This window comes from Perca flavescens, chromosome 15 (assembly GCF_004354835.1).
Source record: "Perca flavescens isolate YP-PL-M2 chromosome 15, PFLA_1.0, whole genome shotgun sequence".
Lineage (NCBI taxonomy): Eukaryota > Metazoa > Chordata > Actinopteri > Perciformes > Percidae > Perca > Perca flavescens.
The window spans coordinates 28,614,221-28,636,888 of NC_041345.1; the positions used below are offsets into that span (position 1 = coordinate 28,614,221).

Sequence of the window (22,668 nt, forward strand, 5' to 3'; positions counted from 1 at the left end):
TGCAATGTGTTATTTATTCATTGCTGGAACTTATATCCACACTTTGTGTTGCCACTGCACTACAATAGAATTTGTACAGTTCCTTTGAAACCATCTTTTTAACCTAATCTTACTTGTAACCTAAGCTCACTTCTACTTAACATTTTTATTTATTTCTTACTGTAGCTATGTTACTTTATACACTTACTCTTTTCCTACTCTTATTTTTACCTTGATTATTATAAAGTTGGCTAATAGAAACCCACTGGCTGCTCTAAAACACATACAAACCAAAAACCAGCAAAAAGTTTCACAAATAAGGAATGGACACAAAGCATAGTTATTAATATCCTATATTTACCTGTAAGCAAAATCCCAATCTGCTTGCATAGTGTGCCACAGTTTTTTTCCTTTTCCAACTGAGCAGGACCAAGAGGGAAAGTTTCAAATTCCATAAGTACATGCTTTGAAGGAATGATTCCCACCTCACACTTTCCAAGTGTGAGGTGAGTAAGGATGAGTCAGGTTTAAAGAGTTGGGGTGTGTTAGCCTACGTAGTGTGGCAAGGTGCGGTGGCTCCACAGCAGTAACCACCACCAGAATCTAACTATCCGACACCACCTGGGGACTCTCACCCCAAAGATATGCTTTAATTCTACCTTAACTAATACCCAGTTATACAAAGGCTACACAAGTTCGTTAGCTGAAGCAATACAGAGACGTGGTTCCAAAAAGAAAGAAATAATTTAAAGTGCCTGAAAAGAGGGTGGTTAGAAATGTAGGTGATTCAAATTAGGACAATCAAATTTAAGTAGAAAAGACTAAATGTTTATTACAATGTCGACAATTTAAAAAAAGGTAAATTCTTTTTTTAAACGACTACACTCCAAGTTACTTAAAATGACCAAATGAAAAGGGGAAGTGGGCAGAGCCCAGCTGTGGATAGGCAATCCAACTCCAGGTGTGTTCCAGGGGTGCATCAACGTACCCACCACATGTGCTCACTGCAAATCATGTTCCAGAGCCATTATCACTACAAACTGTGCAGGGACCCCTCACTAGCGTGCCTAGCCCCCACCGTAAGCTGGCTACTAGCTTTACTGAAAAGGAAACAAAGTACAGATATAAAAACCGTGTTGGTCATATATATATATATATATATATATATAAAATAAAGCAAAACCGCAGCTGACAACCTACACGTCCGAAAACAAATACATTAAAAACAGATTTGCCAGTAATGTGGAATAACTTTCACCTTCAGTAGTCATTGGATAATTATAATTAGATACTAAGGAGGTGTGTTCAAGGGCAGACCGTGCATGGCTGAATACCAAAAGTTCTGCACACACGCAAACCCCATTACGCTAGCTTAGCATTGATTACTGTAAGAAGGGGGAAACCATTAGCCTGGCTGCACCAAAGTTAAAACTAACCTACTCCCACTAAACTCTACTGGTTTGCCCCACAAAGGATCGAAGAATAGCAACATTTCCTTTGTGATTACAAACCGTATGTACTGGATTTTTTTTTTTTTATTCAATTCAAGCACATTCAAAGTAATTTTGCACAAAAGTATGGTCTGAATTATCCATTTTTTCAAACCACAATTTTAATTAGAGCAATATCAAAGTTATACTCAGTTGTTCAGAGTTGAAGAAGGAGGTTGCTTCAACAACGGAGATTCTCGGTAAAGTGTTTTTACCCGAAATCCGATAGGCATATTCCACAAAGTGGAGAAAAGGAACAGTTACCAAGTTAAGGAGGACAAAATACTATCATTTCACTTATTTATTTAGACTCACATCAAAATATATAGATGGATAGATTTGTATTGATCCCAAAAAGCAAACACTGGAAAAAAAGACAGCACACATATACACTGTAAGAAAAGATACACCATATCTACTCAAAAATGAGGCAACAGATTATAAGCAATATTAATTAAATTTCACATGGTTTGGTATTGAGTAAATACTAATTAAATGAGACCCTTAATAGTTATCCATTTAATATGAGTATATTTGAATAGAAAACTGTACAGAATTAATTATAACCTAAAAAAAATAGAGTTGATTTGAAAAATATAAACTCCCTAATGTGTAAAATAGTACTTATAAACATTTTAATTCTACATATCAATGATATATAATTGAATAAATAATCATCTACATTAAATCTGCACATCGATTTGAATTTAATCAACGCAATGAATTAAATCTAAATATTGTTTCTTAGGAATAATTAGTCTATGGCCCAGAAAATACAAAATTTAATACTCAAATAAGAATTTTATTGACAATTCACTTTCGTGCTTTTGATTCATTGTAGTAGTGCTGGGCAGCATACCGGTATTTCCCATATGACCCTAATTTTTCATATAGTAATACAATGCAGCAGAGTACGCTACGGCCAAATTGATCTACGAGTGACTTCAGAACGGGATCCGTGTTAACTTTGTACCCTTCTCACTCATGGTTGTAAATTTATAACGACAATTAATAACCCACAACTAACTCTTTAACAGGATAAAACACCATAGCACACAACTATTTGTGGCTTTAACAATTTCTAACACTAATAATTTTACATTTAGCCTACAAATTTACACAGCCGAACGGCATGCTGGGTAACATTATAGCTGCTAGCTAGCTAGACTGACAGGAAGTGCTTTTCAATTAAAATTTGCCTGATTACATGGATTTGAATTAACTCAATATTCTCTCTATTTGGGATTAAAACAGAAGCTGTTTCATAAACATCAAAATAGACTATGTCATACTCTATATCTTGCCACAATAGGTTACACTTATGTGGAATTTGCATTGGTGAACAAACATATTGAACATTAATATGAAATAAACAAAGAAACAAATACAAAATAACTTTTGCATAAGAAAATAGAGGCTGAATGGGTTGAGCAGTGTTGTAGTCGAGACCACCTAAACCAAGACCTCACCAAGAACAGAGTGTTTGAGACCACATGCATGATCAAAGAACTTTGATCGTGCACAAACATTTGACAGATTATACTCCACCCAGTACTTTTCAAAAACATTTAAAAGGGCTAATAGTAACCAGTTTCCAGCAGTTTTCCAAGTGAGCTGCGGGCATATATAAACTGGGCAATACAGCTTTAACAGCACGATCATTGCGAATCAAGTTTTGCAGATAATCACTTTTAGGCACAACACCGGCACTTCTGATTTTTGTCTATATATTAAGCTATGTATCATGATGTATTGTAAAAGCAAGGAATTCTATGTAAAAACCAACATTCTGCCGAATGGAATGATCCATTTTATTCATAACCACATTTCAGACATCTGACTGAGATCGGAAGGGTCAGTAGTCAGGCTCCTTAGATTGAATTTGACAGTCTAAAAATGAAAACGAGCAGTGACAAGTATTTTGAGGAAACTGAAACTCAAAAAACTAAAAACCTTGAAGAAAAAACTAAACCGAAACTATATTGCCAGGTTAAAAAAATAATTTGTCTGGTAATTTCAGAAAATTACATCACTTTACTGTGATGTAGCCTTTAAAACCAGAAAATACTAAACTTAAGCCATTTACGATATCTAAAATTGAAGACGATATCTAGCCTCATATCGATGTCAATATAATATTGATACAGTATATTGCACAGCTCTATTGCAATGACCATAAAAAGAGATCTGGGCGTGTCCTACCCAAGGTTATTATAGTTTTGCATTTTTCATTAGTTTATTTTTATTTCGTTTTGACTTTGTTTTCAAATTCAGTTGAGTTTTGCTTAGTTTTTAAAGCCGGTTTGCTAGTTTAGTTTATTTAGTTTTTCTTTTTTGTAATATTTGTCAGGGCCAAGATTCAAAAAGGTCAGAAAAAGTATTGTGTAATAACTCAAAAACAAAATTTTAGAAATATGTATTAACATGTATTCAACAATAACACCAGTAGGCTACATAAAATGTACATATGAGCACACATATGTATACCGTCTACACAAGACGCCGCAGTAAGAGCACAATGTGTAAGTAACGTGTGACAGGAAAAACCTAAATAGCCAATAAACTAAAGAAGACACATCAACAGGCTTTGGTTTGAGTAATTTTTTGAAGTCAATCGACTCCGTTGTGCATCCCAGGGGTCTTCAATATTTTTAAGCCAATGACCCCTTAACTGAAGGAGCGATGGAGCAGGGACCCCCTACTGCATCCAGTATATTGTATAAAATGTTAAATAAACTGGGGCTACAATAATGTGGAGGGCAGCTTAAAGGTTATATACATACCTTTTTAGTGCTAATAAAATATTAATTGTTGGCATGATTTTATAAATCCTCTTTTATGGGGCACAGTGAATCTTTAGGATGAACTGTATCTGGGCATGGCTCTTAGTGACTACATTACCTATAGGCCTGTAAGCCTATCAGTGGAGATTTATATTTGCCAATATGTGGGAATTGTTTAGACATTTAAAAAAAAAATTTTAACTTTCAAAAATTTACAGTAATTTGGAGACCCCCCCTACAGTGACTCTACAACCCCTAGGAATCTTTGACCCCTTTTGAAGATCTCTGGTGTAGACATCCCAGTATCAATACACATTAACCCACACTTCCCACCGCTTGCATTCCTGCATATTTACTACCCAGCAGCTATCGGGTCTCCGGTGAAAGCCTGCCTGTAGTGCTCTGTCCTGCGGTTCTCCGTCATGCTGCCTGGCCCTGTACCCATACATCCATGCCCTGTACCCATACATCCATGCCCTGTACCCATACATCCATGCCCTGTACCCATACATCCATGCCCTGTACCCATACATCCATGCCCTGTACCCATACATCCATGCCCTGTACCCATACATCCATGTCCTGTACCCATACATCCATGCCCTGTACCCATACATCCATGTCCTGTACCCATACATCCACATTAGCTTCTGTTTCAGGAAAAGGGGCTTTGCATTCTCCTTTACCTTGTTAAGGTAAGCTAGGCTAGCCTCCTTGTGTGCGCTTCTCAAATGTACTTTTAAATTAGTGGGATTTTTCCCTTGAATAAATTGTCCTATTATTATTATTATTATTATTATTATTATTATACCACCTTCCACTGCAAGGCACACTTTTAATCTGACAGTCCTAATCAAATCCTGCTGTTTTCTTCCGACTTTCAGTACCGCCATGATGCCAGGCGAGGGGCATGGACTATGTTGTGTTCAATTCAACGCGGAATGTCGAATTTCTGGGTTCCCCATCACAAACTATATACATCTATGGCATAGACCGTATAAAACAGGTCTATGGTCAGAAATGTCAACTCTGAAAGATATAAAGTTATTTTCTCTATGAAAGACGTTGACAAAGACGAAAACTAAGGACATTTACGTGATCCTTTTGTTAGTTTTGAAACAGACATTACAGTTTCAGTTAGTGTTGGGATTTCCTCCTCTGCATCCCCCCCCTTTTGGGATATTGTGTCTGACTCCAATAAAAGACCTATATATCCCCACTCAGTCGTTAAATTGGAATGACATGGATCATAATCAAGAGCCAAATAAGATAAGATAAAGGCAAATACATTTGTTTAATCAGTCAAGCATCAGAGTTACAATACACAGATCAGTGGGATCACAAAGCATGCAGAGACTAAGTTTCCCTAGCAACAGACAAAAAGCCAGAGCCGGTCCACGTATCTCTAGACTGTCAGACCATGTCAGCCCCGATCTAACCTTTCCCTCATTTCTTATCCTTTCCTTCTTGGGCCCCCTCTTCTTCCTCACTGGGACTGCCATCTTAACACAACACCCGCCAGGGTGGGGGCCACTGTATTATGTTTTGAGTTTCCTATATTCAGGGAACCACCGTCTCTAACAGCACACAACTCCGTGCAATAAGCATACACCAAAACACACTTTGTCTCTTATGGAAACTTTTTACATTCTTATTATATTTAAGTGCAACTAGTAACATTATTCTACATTCGTAATCTTTTTTGTAATGCCTCGTTTTTATTTTTATTTCAGTTAACGACAATGTTTTTCCCACCTAAGTTTCGTTATTTCGTTCATGATTATACCCTTGGTCCTACCCTGATGGTGCCCCCACCCTATATCTTGTTGTGTCGGCGGAGAACAGCCTTCTTGATCTCCCGCAGCAGAGTTTCCTTGTTGGTCTTTATGTTGGCTTTCGCCGTCTCCAACTCAAACTTAATCTTCTTCTGGCTGTAGGGACGCTGGAAGGTGGAGAACTCCTCCATCTTTGCTTTGAACGCCGCTGCATCTACAGAAAACCGTAAAGACCTGTTCAGGCTCCAATCACCTGCTACCCTTCTTGACACCTTGCTAAAAGCGTAGCGCTAAAAGCTTTTTTTGAAAAATGAGCACAGACGAAGCCCAGTTCAGACCAAAGATTCGCAACAAAAGACAAGTTGAAACTTGCAACTACTTGCAACGCACCGGTCGGCAGCGTTCTTAAACCGGACAGTTCAAACCAATGCGACGAGATGGCGTCCGCTCCATAACGATTCTTTGTAGCCTACTTTGTAGCACACGTTCAGCCTCCGTATAAAGGTCTGCCATGTCCACTAGCTTTGTCAGCTTTTTGACGGTTTGGAACATAGGAATAAAATGGATTATGGATCATTTTATTTCTTTCTATAGTTTGTAGCTTACTTTACCAGCTGACTTCGCCAACGTTCTAAAACCAACCTCTGCGACCAGACCAACTGATTCGCAGGCAACGCCAGCCGGCTTGAGTGGAGCCGGTTCAGACTGCTGCAACTTTTCTCTGCGAAGTTCTTAAATGTTTCGGCTCGTTGCGAATCTTTGGTCTGAACTGGGCTAAAGAAGGCAAGTTTTGAAGAAAATTTGGATCGTGGAAATAAGCAGGCCTGCTTTGTTCTTTCGGAAAACTATTGTAAAGATTTACAAAGAATATGTTTACGGCACTTTCTCTTTAACTGGGGCATTTTGGGAGCAATTGGAGAGGACTGCTGCGGACGAAGTACACACAGCGATACACTGGTAAGAGCAATCTGCATGTATGTGTGTGTGCGTGTAACAGACCTTTGCAGTTGTCTCTGTTGAAGAGCGGCATGTAAACAATGGTGGGCTCCTTCCCTTTTCCCTCCAACACGTAGCAGCCCTTTGGCCAGTCTCTCTCCTTCAGGATTTTGGCGTCTATCTCTGGGAAAGGCTTCTTCACCTCTGCTGCATAGTCTCTGGCAAGAGTCAGAGTCTGAAGGGAGTAGAGGATCAACATTGTTTCACAGCTTTCACGCTGGTTTGCGCAATAAATCCTACTTGATCAAATTACATAACATTAAGCAAAGCTGGAACATAAAACATAACCCATTTGTTGTTGCACTTTCAATCAAAAATGGAAAGAGAGTCGAAGCTAACCATAAAATGTTTAAAATGTTTGTTTTCACATTTACTGAAGGGACAAGGGGGTCTTTTTAGTTTTAACTTATCTCCACATCACAGATTTTGGCTGAAGGTTAATGTAAAGTTTGTTTTAGTACCTTCATAGTCTATATGTCTAGCTTCATAGTCTCACAGTGAAGGGCCGTGATGTTGGGAGACCGGCGTTTGCATTAAAGCATCTAAAATGAACTGTAGACTCGGTTGCATTAAGTGTAGTAAAAGAAATAACCTTCCATAATGAAAATAATGGACTGTTCAACAATGGCCCAATAGTAGTATCAGTATTTCATTTGTAAGTATTTTACTTACAAAATAGCTTTGATTTTATTGGATTGCAGTCAAAGGCCCATACAATATATTGTATAATACTGCTGCCAATTTAATGTTCAAACAGACTGAAAGGCCTCATTTCAATAAAGTCTGTTACACATAAGAACGGTAATATTTGCGTTTCAATTGCCAAAAGCTATGTATGGTACCAATGGAACCGGACATTCTGTCCCCATTTATTGTTACCCCTCTGTTGAGGTCAGGGTTATACCAAAAGGACACACACACACACACACACACACACACACACACACACACACACACACACACACACACACACACACACACACACACACACACACACACACACACACAGACACACACACACACACACACACACACACACACACACACACACACACACACACACACACACACACACACACACACACACACACACACACACACACACACACACACACACACACACACACACACACACACACACACACACACACACACACACACACACACACACACACACACACACACACACACACACACACACACACACACACACACACACACACACACACACACACTCTGTACCTCAAACATGTTTCCGGCGCTGTACTCCAGTGCAATGAGGAGGTCGATATCTCTCTTTTCTCCCAGGAATGAAGGGTAGGGTACGTTAATCAGCAGCCCGGCGTCTATCAGGTGTAATGTCTCTGTAGAGCGGAGGTAAGGTGGAACTGTGGAATCTGCCCAGCAACAGAAGTTGAAAGTATTTAAATTGCATCCAATCTTCAGGCATTTTCTTCATTATTGTATTGCATTTGCCAATTATTGTGTGTGCTGGAATTTGTAAAAACATTACCTTACAAGGGCCCAGGTATCGTTCAAAAATGTTCAATACCGATACCAATACCATGACTTAGATATTGGTTCCTAAAGGATACTTTTTTCAATACCAATTTTTATTTATTTTTCAGCTCCTACTACGTGAGCCCAGTCTCTGTGAGTAAAGTAGTGTTTTTCCTGCGTGTCTCTACAATGTGTAGCCAATCAGCAGCATTATTACATCTTTGTAGAAGCATGCTGTTTGCTTATTGGCTCACTGACTGATGAGATTTACTCCTTAGGTATTGAAATTAGGTATTGAATAACGAGGCGTTTTTCGATACTTGAGGCCATTCGGTCAGTGCCTAAAAAGTATTGAATTCAGTACCCAGCCCTATACCTTACCCATTGGGACAAACCGTTTTGGTCACTTGCGATTGTGTGATGTCAGGTGCCTACACTTTCATCTGCTCCATTGTTTTATAGAACTAATTTGCAATGGATTGGATTTTTCTTTAATGGTAGAAAGTGCTTAAAGAGACTCACGCTCCAACAGAGCGTCTCGACATAGGTGCAACAGCCTTGGGCAATATGAGAAAAATAAAGTGTTTTGTTTGTACATTTTAGCATGTAAACATGTTCTAGTAGAAACTCAGAAGTATCAACCTGAAAAAGCTATATAATAAGGTTGTGTTTTTATTATTGGTCCTTGATGTAAAGCACTTTGGATACCTGCTGGTTGCTGTAAGGGCTATACAAATAAATGTTGATTGATTGAATGATTGCTTAATTGCTGAAGAGGTCTGTCTTCTCACCTTGGTATTGGTAGAGGTAGTTCCCGGTAGTTCCCCACTCCCATTTCCTAATCATGGGTAGTACGTGCTTATTAAGCAGAGAGACTGGGGGAAAACACATTGAAAAGAATTATATCTCTTGAGATAAAATGGGTTTGTTCGTCTACAACAGACCAGTCTGTTTATCTGCCTTACACTGACCATTTGTTTTGAAAGCTCCGTCCTCCAGACTCTGGCTCCAGGTCTGTACCGCCGCCATCAGCTCCAGACTCCACTTGCCAAAACTACTTTTTCTTTCCCCCGAACTCTTGGACTCCAGCCACACTGACTTATCATGATTTAGCATGTCTGGAAAAGATAAGAATCTAATGGACTGTCATTTTAATAAGACATTTCACAGACATCACAGACACAAGAGTTGAAAAGGGAAGAAAATTGAAAACTTGATGGCATTACTTTCTGGGTATCAGTAGCTAACATCTTGCAAACTATTGGATTTAATAGTTCATTGTTATGGATCATCTTAGCAGTGTCAACTTTATCATCCACAATACCTTCTAGTTTTTTCTGCAACTTGTCCAGGTGAGACAGAGCGGTAGGATCCTTCATTGTGGTGCTTCTGGTCAGGCCTACAAGTTTATCAAGAGCATTGTACACACGCAGGTAGTCTTCAGCAGCACGGTCTATCTGTCCAGACACTGAGACACAGACACACAGATTTATCTCCACAGCTTTGAAAAGTATTTACATTTATGTATGTATGACACTGTCAACCTGTGATTACCATTCAGCCAGGGAGGGATGAGGTCTTTGATCGTCTGGTCTAGAGCCAACGCAGAACCTAAAATACCTGCACGGTTTCAGCACACACACAAAGATTGACAAAGACTAATAATATGCAAATGTGATCAACAATCGACATCAATCTATCAATACCTGCAGATCAAGTGTTCTGTAGGGGTGTGCATCTCTCCCTTATGAGACAATCCCATACCTATGTAGATACACGGGCTACGATACGGTTCAGGGACGATTAATTTTAATATGGAAAGATTCAGTGTGATTCCATTCATTGTTGAATGTGATTGACTTGATTTACTGAGTTTTGGACAGATGACGTTAACTTAAGACTAACGTTACTTGTTGCTTAAGTAACCATTAACTTAGTTAGCTCTTGTTAGCTAGTTAGCTGTACAGCTGTATAATTACTGACTCAGCCCCAGGGTTCAAAAAGCCAAACCTGAAGAAAAAAAAAAAAACACATCTCTGTAGTGTAATCATAAAACTGGCCTCTGCTGTGTTTGATCCCATTCAGCAGTGTTCACAGTAAGTAAATTTGCTGGTGAAGGCATGTCCCCGCCCTACTCTGCCTCTGATTGATTTACCCTGGTATTCTTACCCTAACTCAGGGGTCAACCTTTTTGCAACAGAGCTACTTCATGGGTATTGAGTCATACGAAGGGCTACCAGTTTGATACACTCTTCTAAAGGAACAAATTTGCTCAGTTTGCCTTTAGTTATATATGATTATTAATGATTAATGATACTCATCTATGTGAAGACACTGATCATGTTAATGATTTCTCACAATTATCAAAAAATGACTTAAAAAAAAAGTGGGAAACCGATAATATCAATATACATTTTTCATTTTTAGAACAGGCCTGAGGTCTACTCATGTGGTCCTTGGGGGTTACCTGGTGCCCACTGGCACCGTGTTGGTGACCCCCTGCCCTAACCCATCTCACGCTTTGTGCCTTAACCTAACAAATATAACCAACAAAGGGAACAAGTACTAGCCAATCAAAGGCCAAAGAGGGACTTTTTATATATTGGTTAGGGTTTACAGTAGCCAATAGTGCTGAATGTGCGTTACGCTGGGTTTTCACGGGCAGCTTCGAAGTGAAATCCACAGTGCTAGCTCTTTAGCTTACTTGGAGTTGCTGGACCAGTGTGGGAAATCAACATTTAGACACTAGATTTAAGATTTTTTCATGTATTTAGTTTCACAAAGTCTGAAGTTCATTAGATATGTATCAATTGTTAACTAAGGGTGCTTTCACACCTTTAGTTCCGGAGACTCCGTACGATTCGGTTTGCTTTCACATTGCCATTTGTATAACGCACCAAACAGAATATCCGAAACTCGCCAACACTACAGGTTTCAGAAATAATGGAACACCAACTATAGAACTTCTTGGGTTTTCTGGTTGTGCTTTAGCTTTTTTCTAAAATATTGGAAACCCTAAACAATCTGAGCAATGCGGATTCCATCCTGGTCGTGGAACCACAGTCTAGCTCTTCGCTCTCGCAAGGATCCTGGAGGGGGCCTGGGAGTCTGCCCATCCATTGTACATGTGTTTTTATGCATCTGGAGAAGGCGTATGATCAGTTCCCCTGGGAGATACTGAGAGAGTCAGCTAATTGAACAGCTGTACAGCTATCCGAGCTAACTAGATAATGGCAGCCAACTACAGTTAGCAGTTACTTTAGCAACAAGTAGCTGTTGCTGTTATCCCAACCCAGTTGGCAGTACGTGTAATGGTCACGTCATTTTAATCTATTGATACGTGTTATCCAACTGGTCTTATAACGTTTATGACATCTTAATGATGCAGTCCAAATGGTTCCACTTTACTGCCAATTAAACCACCTGACAGTTTAATGTAATGTTAACACAGAGCTAAGTAGTTTCTTAAAGTTTAAAATGTAGGCCTGCCATGATATATGTATGACAAGTAATGTTGTCTAGGTTGATGTCAAGTTCTCATTAGAAAAGACATTGACAGGTTACATTGTCTTGCTTGATGTCAAGTTTAATAAACATCTCAAACAATGCTACATTCAAAGTGTCACAATTTACTGAATTACACTTCATGACAACAGTTGTGAACATTCAAAAAGACTCATTCATGTTCAAAACAGGTGTCAAGATTAATAATTATGATGGTGTCAGATCAGTCTTCTGCACAACCCTTCAAATAAAGTGTTACCGCATTTGTATTACGATTTTGAAATACTCATTCCTTTTAAGAATTGTAAGCCTTTTAATGCCATGATGCATTTTGACATGATGCCACTACTGTATATTTTAATATGAATTAGTTTCTATATGCGGTTGCAGCTTTTAGATTGATCTAGCTCTCTTTGAAAACCTGTTACTGAGTATTATTGGTGATTAAATGCGGTTATTGTTAGTGCAGCACACATTATTTCATTAATGTTAGAATCAATCAAGACACCAAATCCTAATGCCTTTGATTTTTATAACCAAAGCATGTGTAGTTACAGTACTTGCTGATCCAGTCTGTTAAAACCTCTGGAAATTTGGTTTCAAAGAGAAAAGTAAGAACGCATATATGATTATCAAGACCTCAAATACTTAAATAACTTCAAAATAAAAGCCAGGTATGAATTGGTTTAGTGTTTAGTTACTGTAAGTCCATACTACTCTGTGAACACACACCTTGTAGTTCGACCATGTCCATCTCTGGCTCCTTCACCAGCAGCTTTCCGTTCAGAAATTTGCTCCCCAGGAGAGAAGTTTCCACAAAGACACCCAACTCTGTGAAACCAGCCTCGTGCGGGGTCACCTCGAACCATTTCCCTGAAAGAGAGAAAATCAGTTTACACTTGCCATTAAGTCACTAAGGTGCTGGTCTGGATCAACGGAAGTACATTTCCTGGGTAACTGCCGGACATTTCCCTCACCTTCCGCTCTGTGTGATGCCATTGGTGGGATTGCTATTGACAATACACTTACAAATTACATTTAACCATGTATCCAGCTAATTTAAATAGCTCACCTTACTATATTGTGTCAACCGTTACCTTCACTTAATATTGTATGTGGCCTTTTTCTTTTGCGGGGTGCAAATGTTCCACTAAAACAAGTTCCTTCCTGAGATTATTTTGCAGAGCCACTGTCAATGTGTCCAGAGCTAAGCACCGCCTATGATTGCATTTCTTTAAACTAATCACAAACAGCAGCGGCAATTGGTAGGTGACTGTCAGCCGGCTACAGGCACCACCAGATGACTGTCCTTTCAGGGGCCACGTAGTTGAGTTTAGCCAGAAAAATTGTGCATCAGGTGGAAATTAGGCACGGTTAAGTTTAGAAAAAAAATAAAAATAAAAAAAAGATTGTAGTTTGGATTAAGACATTAACAAAAATTATTTTGTTTAAGCCGCGAAATGAACTGCGCTCTCCGGCTTGAAAGCGCTGTATTTTCCATTGATTACTGAAGAGCATACTTGGTGTTTGGCTTGCCTGGCCGAGTGGCACTATACCCATTGTTTTGCAAGGGGCATTTCATTCTTGCGTGTTTTGTTCATGATCCCAAATTGCACCCTGTGTATGTGTACCTTGTATGGGCCCGTTTGAGTAGCAGTACTTCTCTATGGCGGTGTAGACTGGGTAAGGGTTGGTAGCTTTTCTGCTGGCCTCGTCTGAAAGATGCCGTAGGTCCATCTAATAAAACACAAGATATTTCTGTGAAGGACTACACATATATAATCTTCGTAACAGAGTGTGCTGCGTTTCAAATGGGACATAAGAGTAATAGTGTGTTGGTCATCGCCCTGGCACCTGTTTCATGATCCCAGCAGAGGTCAAAACCCCCCAGACATCACTGAGAGAGAAGTACCCCTCCTTTGCCCTCTCATCCAACCAGGCCAAAGCTTCCTCCAGCGGAACCTCAGGGCCCGACAGCCTGGACACCGCTGTGTTCAGGCTGTCAGGGCTTTTACTCCACTGTGGGTTGCTGTAGATGGAGGACATGGACCTATCACAGGGGACACATAGGTCAAGGAGCTTTAGAACATTGAGAACAACCAAGCATTTTTTCTGTACGTACTGAAACAATACAGCTGTCTCAGTTAAATGTTAACTGTATAAATGTTAATTAAATGTTATTAAATAATATACTTACATTTTAGCAGTCTAATTTAAAACTGGGGGCTTAAACAGCATGTTACTCGTATGTATTTATTTCAATGCCCATACACTCATGCAGATGTTAAATACTCCGGGATTTCTAAAATGTATAATACTGTAAATTATCAATTCACTCAGAGAAGATGGTCTTTAGAATGATTCGTTTAACGCTTCGGTGGTCTTTAAAATCTAAATAACCATTCCAGATCAACCAATCTTTACACAAAATTTGAAAATGCAGTTATCTGAATAAATTAAAATCATAAAACTATTTCAAACCAGGTTTCATTTCGACATGGCATGGGGCTTCACATTGAATGGGAATTTCTATGCACAAATGTATGGTGGAAAGGTCTTCATTTAGTAAAAGAAAAGCACAAAAGTCAGCATAAAAAACAATTCAACATTAGAATGAGATTTGGCAGCCTAGTCGCTCTGGTACTCAAACAAATAGCACTACACACAAAATGTCCCCCTGCACTTTCATATGGCTCTTTGTAGTTTTGCTCATTTAAAGCTAATGTACTTGCACTTCCTACTAGTTGTCTTATGTTTGCACCTCCAAGGTTCAAAGCGCTTATCTAATTGGAAGTCGCTTTGGATAAAAGTGTCAGCTAAAGGACATGTAATGTAAAGGTAATGTATCTAGTCATTGCTTTCTTGTCGGTTCGTCGCCTTCTCTCCCTGTTCATTCCCTGCGTTCGCTCCTTGCTGGTCCGTGTCTTTTGTTTTTCTAGTGGGTTTTGGTCTTCGTTTTGCTTGCCTGCATGCATGCATGCATGCATGCATGCCCGCCCTCAGGACAACTTCAGTTTGTAAGCCTTTTGTTCAGTAAAATCTTTTACTCTGTTGCCTCCTCATCGCTACTCTAACAGGCAGTTGCCGGTTGTATTTAGCCACTACAGAGCTCCAGGACGCCGGCTACCAGCGGCAGTTGTTCTGTGAACCGGCTACAGGCACCGCCTGAAGGCGGTCCTTTCAGGGGCCATAGTAGTGGAGTTTAGCCAGAAAAAGTGAGCATCATGCAGCAATGACAGTTAAGTTTGGGCACTCATTTCTATCTGTGTTACGTGTGCTTATTGTTACCATGTTGACCCAGAAACTGATCCCAGGTAGAGCAGCGTGTCCACCAGATGTTCCTCTTCCATCTGATAGAGGGAACCGAGCAGCCCCACAGCTGCTCTCTGACCCCCACCTGATGCCAACAGAGCGATGTGGGGAACCGAATCCTTGTGGAGACATGATGAGAGAGGGTTAATGTGTTAAGTCAGCTATAAGACAATGTCTTATTATTTTTACATACTTCATTGTAAGAGTTATTCATGAGGTTATGAGTTTAAAAAAAATTTAGCAACTGGGGCGCCTGGGTATCTCAGTAGCACGCCTATGTGTAGAAGTTTATTCTTCAATGGCCCAGAGTTTGAATCCGACCAGCAGCAAATTTCCTTCATGTCTTCGGTGCCATGTCATTTCTCCGACGCTCCATTGTTCCAAACTCAATTACCAAAAAAAGATTCCCTTTGGTCCTACAGCCCACTAGTCCGATGTCCACCAGCGATTTTACCAGTCCCACTATGGCCACGCCAATAGCATTTATTGGCCAGGCATCCATGCTTACCCAAGGTAACCCCATTTGTACAGGTCCTATCCCCTGACCAATCGGCTATCCTAACCTCAACCATTTGAGGTCAATACCTAACCCCAACCAATCGAGCCGCTTCCTAGGGCGGGTCTTGGCGTGGCCATTGTGGGATTCGTATTTTTGCCACCAGTGGGACGTCGGACTAGTGGGCTGTACGACCAAAGGGAATTTTTTGGGCTATTGAGAGGTCGGAACAATAGAGCGTTGGAGAAATGGGCCAGTCCCCCACCCTTTCATATCAAAGCTGTCCTAAAGATTGACCTTCAAGTTGTCCTCGGGTCAAATTTGACTTATTTTCAAAGTTTATATTTCAGAAATGTGAGTTTTGTTCAACCACATTGCCCAAAAATTACATTAAAAATAATAAAATTGTTTCAAAACAGTATCCTGACAAAACTTTGACATATACAAGTCTGATAATCCATCAACATAAGTCTATCTTGTCTTAAATATTGGTCAAAAATACGTAATTTCTGCTTTTCTTACTCAGAAATTAGGTATGATTTGCTATAAAAAGAGGTTTATTGACCAGGAATTCCAAAAATAAGTGTTGATGTGATGATTTTTGAATGAGAGGGCAGAGCTACGCAGGATGAAGTAGCAACCAGTGTTTACTATGGTTGCAATTGTGCTGCGCTAAACACTAAAGAGGGAAAGTAGGCAAATTTCAACAGAGTGTGGCCGACGGGAAAAACCGGACTTTTGGGTAGTGGCGCCGGTTATCTGCATGTACAGCAATACTTAAAAATCAGCAAATGTTCTCTTAAGTTACCAGCTAATGCTAGCTGTAGCTAGCTAGCCTTGGTTGGCAAGGTGCTACCGAACTTTGAACAAGACATTTAAAGACCTCCTCTGCTTAATGTTTATTTTAAAAACAAATTGGACCCTAATTTACAAAATAAAGCTCATGGTGTATTAAAGGTCCCATGGCATGAAAATTATCACATCATGTACATTGGCAGAGGACATTTGTGCAAACATAGATTCCTAAACAAAAATAAGTTTTATTTGAAGAAAGAAAGAAAAATTGTCTTTCCTGAAGTGTGAGAGGTATTCTTTCTTACTGTAGTACAGTTTATTCCCAGACTGCTGAGGGACTCCAGAACAACTCTCTTCCTCTGGTGAACATACTCCTGTTCCCCAGCACACAGAGACTGGGACTGACGGATGGCTTTCTGGGGATTATCAAAGACAGCTTACTCAATGAGACTGAATATATAATACTAGTAAATAATAATAAGCATTATTTACAAGTGTTTTCACATGGGAAAATCAAGACAATCACACAATTTAGCACAACAAATACAATCAGGCTGCAAAGTAAAGAATTAGAGAGTAACATACCCAACAGTGATACACAAAATATTGAAAGATTTATGCATCTCTTGAAGAAATCAAGAAATGAATCATACATCTATTTCATCCCAGAGTTGAGTCTGCCGCAAACATTGAAATGTGTTACTGTATTACTCTTCTTATTAATGAAAACATGCTTTAATGTGACAGTGTGCTGCTGCAAAATAATATCATGTAATGCCTTATGTTGTGTTTCAATTTTGAAATCAGTGAATTTACATGGAAATGCACCTTTTTAACATTTAAGTTTATTTATGTAGCACCAATCACAGACACATGCCAATTTAATTAAAGCCTCTGTACACCGACTCAGGCGATTTCAGTTATTTACTGGACCTCTGCTCGGGTTGAAGGTGGGCCAGAGCTTTGATGGGAATTTATTAGGTCACAAATTAAGAATGAAAAAGAATTAAGAATGCCATTAAGAATGACAAAGCTGTCATCTGTCCTGCCCTAACAGATGCAACAAAGAGACTGAGGAAATTGTCAATCACTCAGTCTAACCAAACCCACACATTCCTGGGAAGAGGTCCAGTCAGTCAGATTAACTGACAACGCGTGTGGGCGTTCAGGGCCTTTAATACATTAAAACCCATCAATACCCAGTAAAAATCCCAACAACTAATAAATCATTAAGGCAAGAAACATCCAAATTGATATAATACAATCAACAACATGGCTGATTGAATGCCTGGCTAAAAAAAAAAAAAAAAAAAAAAAAAAAAAAAAAAAGATACATCTTTAGCTGCTTTTTAGAAGACCCTGCTCTCAAATCATGAGGCAAAGTGATTGCCAGGGTATACCACAACTTGTTGCCGTGCCTTGTTCTCATACCTGATATAAAACCTTTGCCATGCATCGCTCACCTCAGAAGCATCCGTCGTATAGCAGGACATGGACACAGTTCCGTTCACTCTGGAGCTATCAATCCGCTGAAAGAAGTCTGGATAATGTATCAGCTGTGGCAAAAAAAAAAAAAAAAAAAAAAAAAAAATCATGTTTTAAATGTGTAACACCACTTGAGCCACGGTGAAATGTTTTTTCATGTATATGGTTGAAATGACAAACACTTGTTGAGTTGATGGTCTCACTGTCCGTCTGTAAAGGGTAGGCATGGCTTGGGAGTAGACGCTAAAGCAGCGAAGCAAGTGCATTCTGGGATTCATCCACATGCACTCTAAAAAAATAAAACATTGGATCAACAAAAAAAACATGTTAACGTTTTCCACTAGAATTTTTAAGTTAAGACTGCTGGCAGAATTACATTAATTTGACACACACGCACGCGCGCACACGCCTTGTTTAAATTATTTGCTATAGCCTACCTGTAGTTAGTTCATATTTTTGGTGTATTTGTTTTCTGATTTATTAGAAGTTGAGTTTCAGTCTTTATGATAAATGAACAGTTGTACATGAAGTGGTAACATGCTATGACATGTCACGTAGACTAAAGGAGAGACACAAACCTTGAATTTCTAATTTCCATCTCCCTGGGCATATACAGTGCACTACAATATAGAAATGATAATTCCACATAATACTAATAGGCACACATAGGACACACCAGTGCATATGCCTATTTATTTATTTGTTTAATTTAAACAGACTTAAACTTATACACTAATAGTAGGGATCGCGTTCCACTCTTTTGAATAAGTAAGAGGTGTTTGAGCTAAACCATAAACAATAAAATTAAAGCTCAATTAGTTTTATTTTTCAATATTATTGCAATAGTTGTAGCATTATGAGGTTTTCTTGTCCGTTAGATTGTTTGAATACAAAGTGGTTGTATTGTTGTGGTTTTTATTTCTAGCTGGTATTTTGGAGCCCTGCAGGTAGCCTCTGTACTGGGAGTGTTGAGCAATAACAGGAAGAACGCATCGTCTCAAACTGTTAACAGCGTTTTCTGAGCTTGTGAACTTGCGAGTTAATTCTTCCAAGAACAACCAGCAAGAACGTTCTCCCCAGAACACAAGTCCATAGTTTGCATTCTTGGTATTGAGAAACGCCCAGGCTCTCTTTTACCGTCTCTAGAGTTAGCTAGCTGACATGCTCTACATCTGAGCTACTGCACATGTGCAGTGCAATCAAAGCTAGTACAGAAGAAGAAGATGAAGAGGTCTCACTCTGTAGCTAAAACAGAAACCAGGTGAAAAGAGGATCTGCAGCAGTGAGAGAGAGCTGTGCAGTACAACAAAAATATGGTGTTTTTTGAAAATTAAACCATGTAAACCTATTCTGGTACAACCTTAAAATACAGTTATGAACCTGAAAATGAGCATAATATGGGCGCTTTAAGATCAAGGAGGCCAACGAGAAATACTGGAGGAAGCTGGTGTGGAAACTCCAGCCAAACATGAGTTGAATCACTGGTTTCAGGTCAGCTGGCAATGGGATTGAGGGAGGAGTGGATAAGGCAAATTAACTCTGCAGCCCCCACCCTGCCGACTTCCAGGGTCAACTCCATGATCAAGCCACTACACCCCCCCCTTCCCCTCCTATCTGCTCTCCCTCCTCCAGATGGGGGGCCTACAATTCCCCCCAAAGACTTCAACCCCCCACCCCCAGTTACCACAACGATGTGCTTCGCGGCTGACCAGGTGAGAAGACAGCCAGAAGGACTCAATGCAGGGAAAGCTGCAGGCCCCGATGGTGTGAGCCCCAGGGTGCTCAAGGCCAAAAAAGTACCTGTTGGCAGGTACCAGGGACTTTTTTTTTTTTTTTCCCCCATAAAGTCGAGCAGGTACCATGTAAGGGAAAAACGCCATAAGAGTGGCAGACACCAACAGACTCAAACTGATTCGCAAGGCCAGTAATGATGTTGGGGTGGAGCTGGACTCCTTAAAGACCGTGTCAGAGAGGAGGAGGCTATCCAAAAAACTCATCCCACCCACTCCACACTGCTCAGTCTGAGGATCACCTTCAGCGACAGACTCCGACACCCACGATGCACCAGAGAGCAGCACAGAAGGTAGTTCTTGCCGGTGGCCATCAAACTATATAACTCCTTCCTCTGAGTGTTACACACTTAAGTGTCAAAACTGGTATCACATTCCATATCTCCACACATTCACTCAATATTCTTGGACAATTATATACAATAATTACTTTGTGCAATTTGTTATTTATTCACTGCTGGAACTTATATCCACACTTTATGTTGCCACTGCACTACAATAGAATTTGTACAGTCCCTTTGAAACCATCTTTTTAACCTAATCTCACTTCTACTTAACATTTTTATTTATTTCTTACTGTAGCTATGTTACTTTATACACTTACTCTTTTCCTACTCTCATTTTTACCTTGAATTTGACGGAGCAACGGCAACTAAATAATTTCCCTGAAGGGATCAATAAAATATTCTGATCGTGTGAATGTAGTAACGTAAATGGAACACTAGAGGTCTATGTTCCCCATGTTTTGGCTTGTACCAGTAAAGACTTTCTCCTGCATAATTCCCATTGCCAGAATAGAATAGCAATTACACATGTTTTGAATTATGTTTTTAATCTAAAAAAAATGTGTGTTAAGATTGTTCTGGATTGAATTTAGTGAATGTAATTCTAAGAAACCGTCACGGATTATAAAGTTGGCTAATAGCAACCCACTGGCTGCTCTAAAACACACATACAAACCAAAAACCAGCAAAATGTTTCATAAATAAGGAATGAACACAAAGCATAGTTATTAATATCCTATATTTGACCTGTAAACAAAATCCCAATCTGCTTGCATAGTTTGCCACGGTTTCTTTTTTCCTTCAACTGAGCAGGACCAAGAGGGAAAGTTTCAAATTCCATAAGTACATGCTTTGAAGGAATGATTCCCACATTTTGGGAATAATCTGCTATCTTTCCAAGTGTGAGGTGAGTAAGGATGAGTCAGGTTTAAAGAGTTGGGGTGTGTTAGCCTACGTAGTGTGGCAAGGTGCGGTGGCTCCACAGCAGTAACCACCACCAGAATCTAACTATCCGACACCACCTGGGGACTCTCACCCCAAAGATATGCTTTAATTCTACCTTAACTAATACCCAGTTATACAAAGGCTACACAGGTTCGTTAACTGAAGCAATACAGAGACGTGGTTCCAAAAATAAAGAAATAATTTAAAGTGCCTGAAAAGAGGGTGGTTAGAAATGTAGGTGATTCAAATTAGGACAATCAAATTTAAGTAGAAAAGACTAAATGTTTATTACAATGTCGACAATTTAAAAAAGGTAAATTCTTTTTTTAAACGACTACACTCAAAGTTACTTAAAATGACCAAATGAAAAGGGGAAGTGGGCAGAGCCCAGCTGTGGATAGGCAATCTAACTCCAGGTGTGTTCCAGGGGTACATCAACGTACCCACCACATGTGCTCACTGCAATCGATAAGTCACTGCAAATCATGTCCCAGAGCCATTATCAATACAAATAGTAATTGGAAACAAAGTACAGATATAAAAACAACAGTGTTGGTCATATATATATAAAATAAAGCAAAACAGCAGCTGACAACCTACACGTCCGAAAACATGTTCACATTAAAAACAGGTTTGCCAGTAATGTGGAATAACTTTCACCTTCAGTAGCCATCATAACTTACTGCTGGTTATTCCTACCTTACACCATGTGTTCAGTAGACCAATAAATATACTGTATCATAGTACTTTGGATTCCTGTCAGACAGGCAAACTGCATCAAAATGTGTAAGTCTTAAAAGCATAAAAATGGCTTCAATCTACTCACCTACCTAAAATGGTCACAGAAAGGGTCCCACGTAGCAACTGACAGGCAGCAAACACCAGATGCAGCCATGATGGCACAGGTGCCTTATATAAGCTCAGGTAATGAGGGGCGGTTTGGTCTGGGGGGGGGGAGCTAATTGGATACTAGGGAGGTGTGTTCAAGAGCAGACAGTGCATGGCTGAATACCAAAAGTTCTGCACACACGCAAACCCCATTACGCTAGCTTAGCATTGATTACTGTAAGAAGGGGGAAACCATTAGCCTGGCTGCACCAAAGTTAAAACTAACCTACTTCCACTAAACTCTACAGGTTTGCCCCACAAAGGATCGAAGAATAGCAACATTTCCTTTGTGATGACAAACCGTATGTACTGGATTTTTTTTTTTGTATTCAATTCAAGCACATTCAAAGCAATTTTGCACAAAAGTATGGTCTGAATTATCCATTTTTTCAAACCACAATTTTAATTAGAGCAATATCAAAGTTATACTCAGTTGTTCAGAGTTGAAGAAGGAGGTTGCTTCAACAATGGAGATTCTCAGTAAAGTGCTAAACCCAAAATCCAATAGGCATGTTCCACAAAGTGGAGCAAAGGAACAGTTACCAAGTTAAGGAGGACAAAATACTATCATTTCACTTATTTATTTAGGCTCACATCAAAATAGATAGATAAATAGATAGATAGATAGATAGATAGATAGATAGAT

At 39.5% G+C, this 22,668-nt stretch overlaps 1 protein-coding gene across 1 annotated transcript; it reads right to left on the minus strand.

Annotated features, from left to right (window-relative positions):
* Positions 1-5,527: 5,527 nt before the first annotated feature.
* Positions 5,528-22,033, minus strand: LOC114569540 (cytosolic phospholipase A2 gamma). Its single transcript, XM_028599433.1, has 15 exons — positions 21,965-22,033; positions 18,298-18,404; positions 18,094-18,186; positions 16,936-17,046; positions 15,316-15,458; positions 13,882-14,077; positions 13,659-13,764; positions 12,760-12,900; positions 10,078-10,143; positions 9,848-9,991; positions 9,495-9,641; positions 9,315-9,398; positions 8,266-8,420; positions 7,027-7,198; positions 5,528-6,241 (listed from the first exon to the last, which is right to left on the minus strand). The coding sequence occupies exons 2-15, from the start codon at positions 18,397-18,399 to the stop codon at positions 6,069-6,071; spliced, it is 1,833 nt and encodes a 610-aa protein (XP_028455234.1). The 5' UTR covers positions 18,400-18,404; positions 21,965-22,033; the 3' UTR covers positions 5,528-6,068.
* Positions 22,034-22,668: the final 635 nt, after the last annotated feature.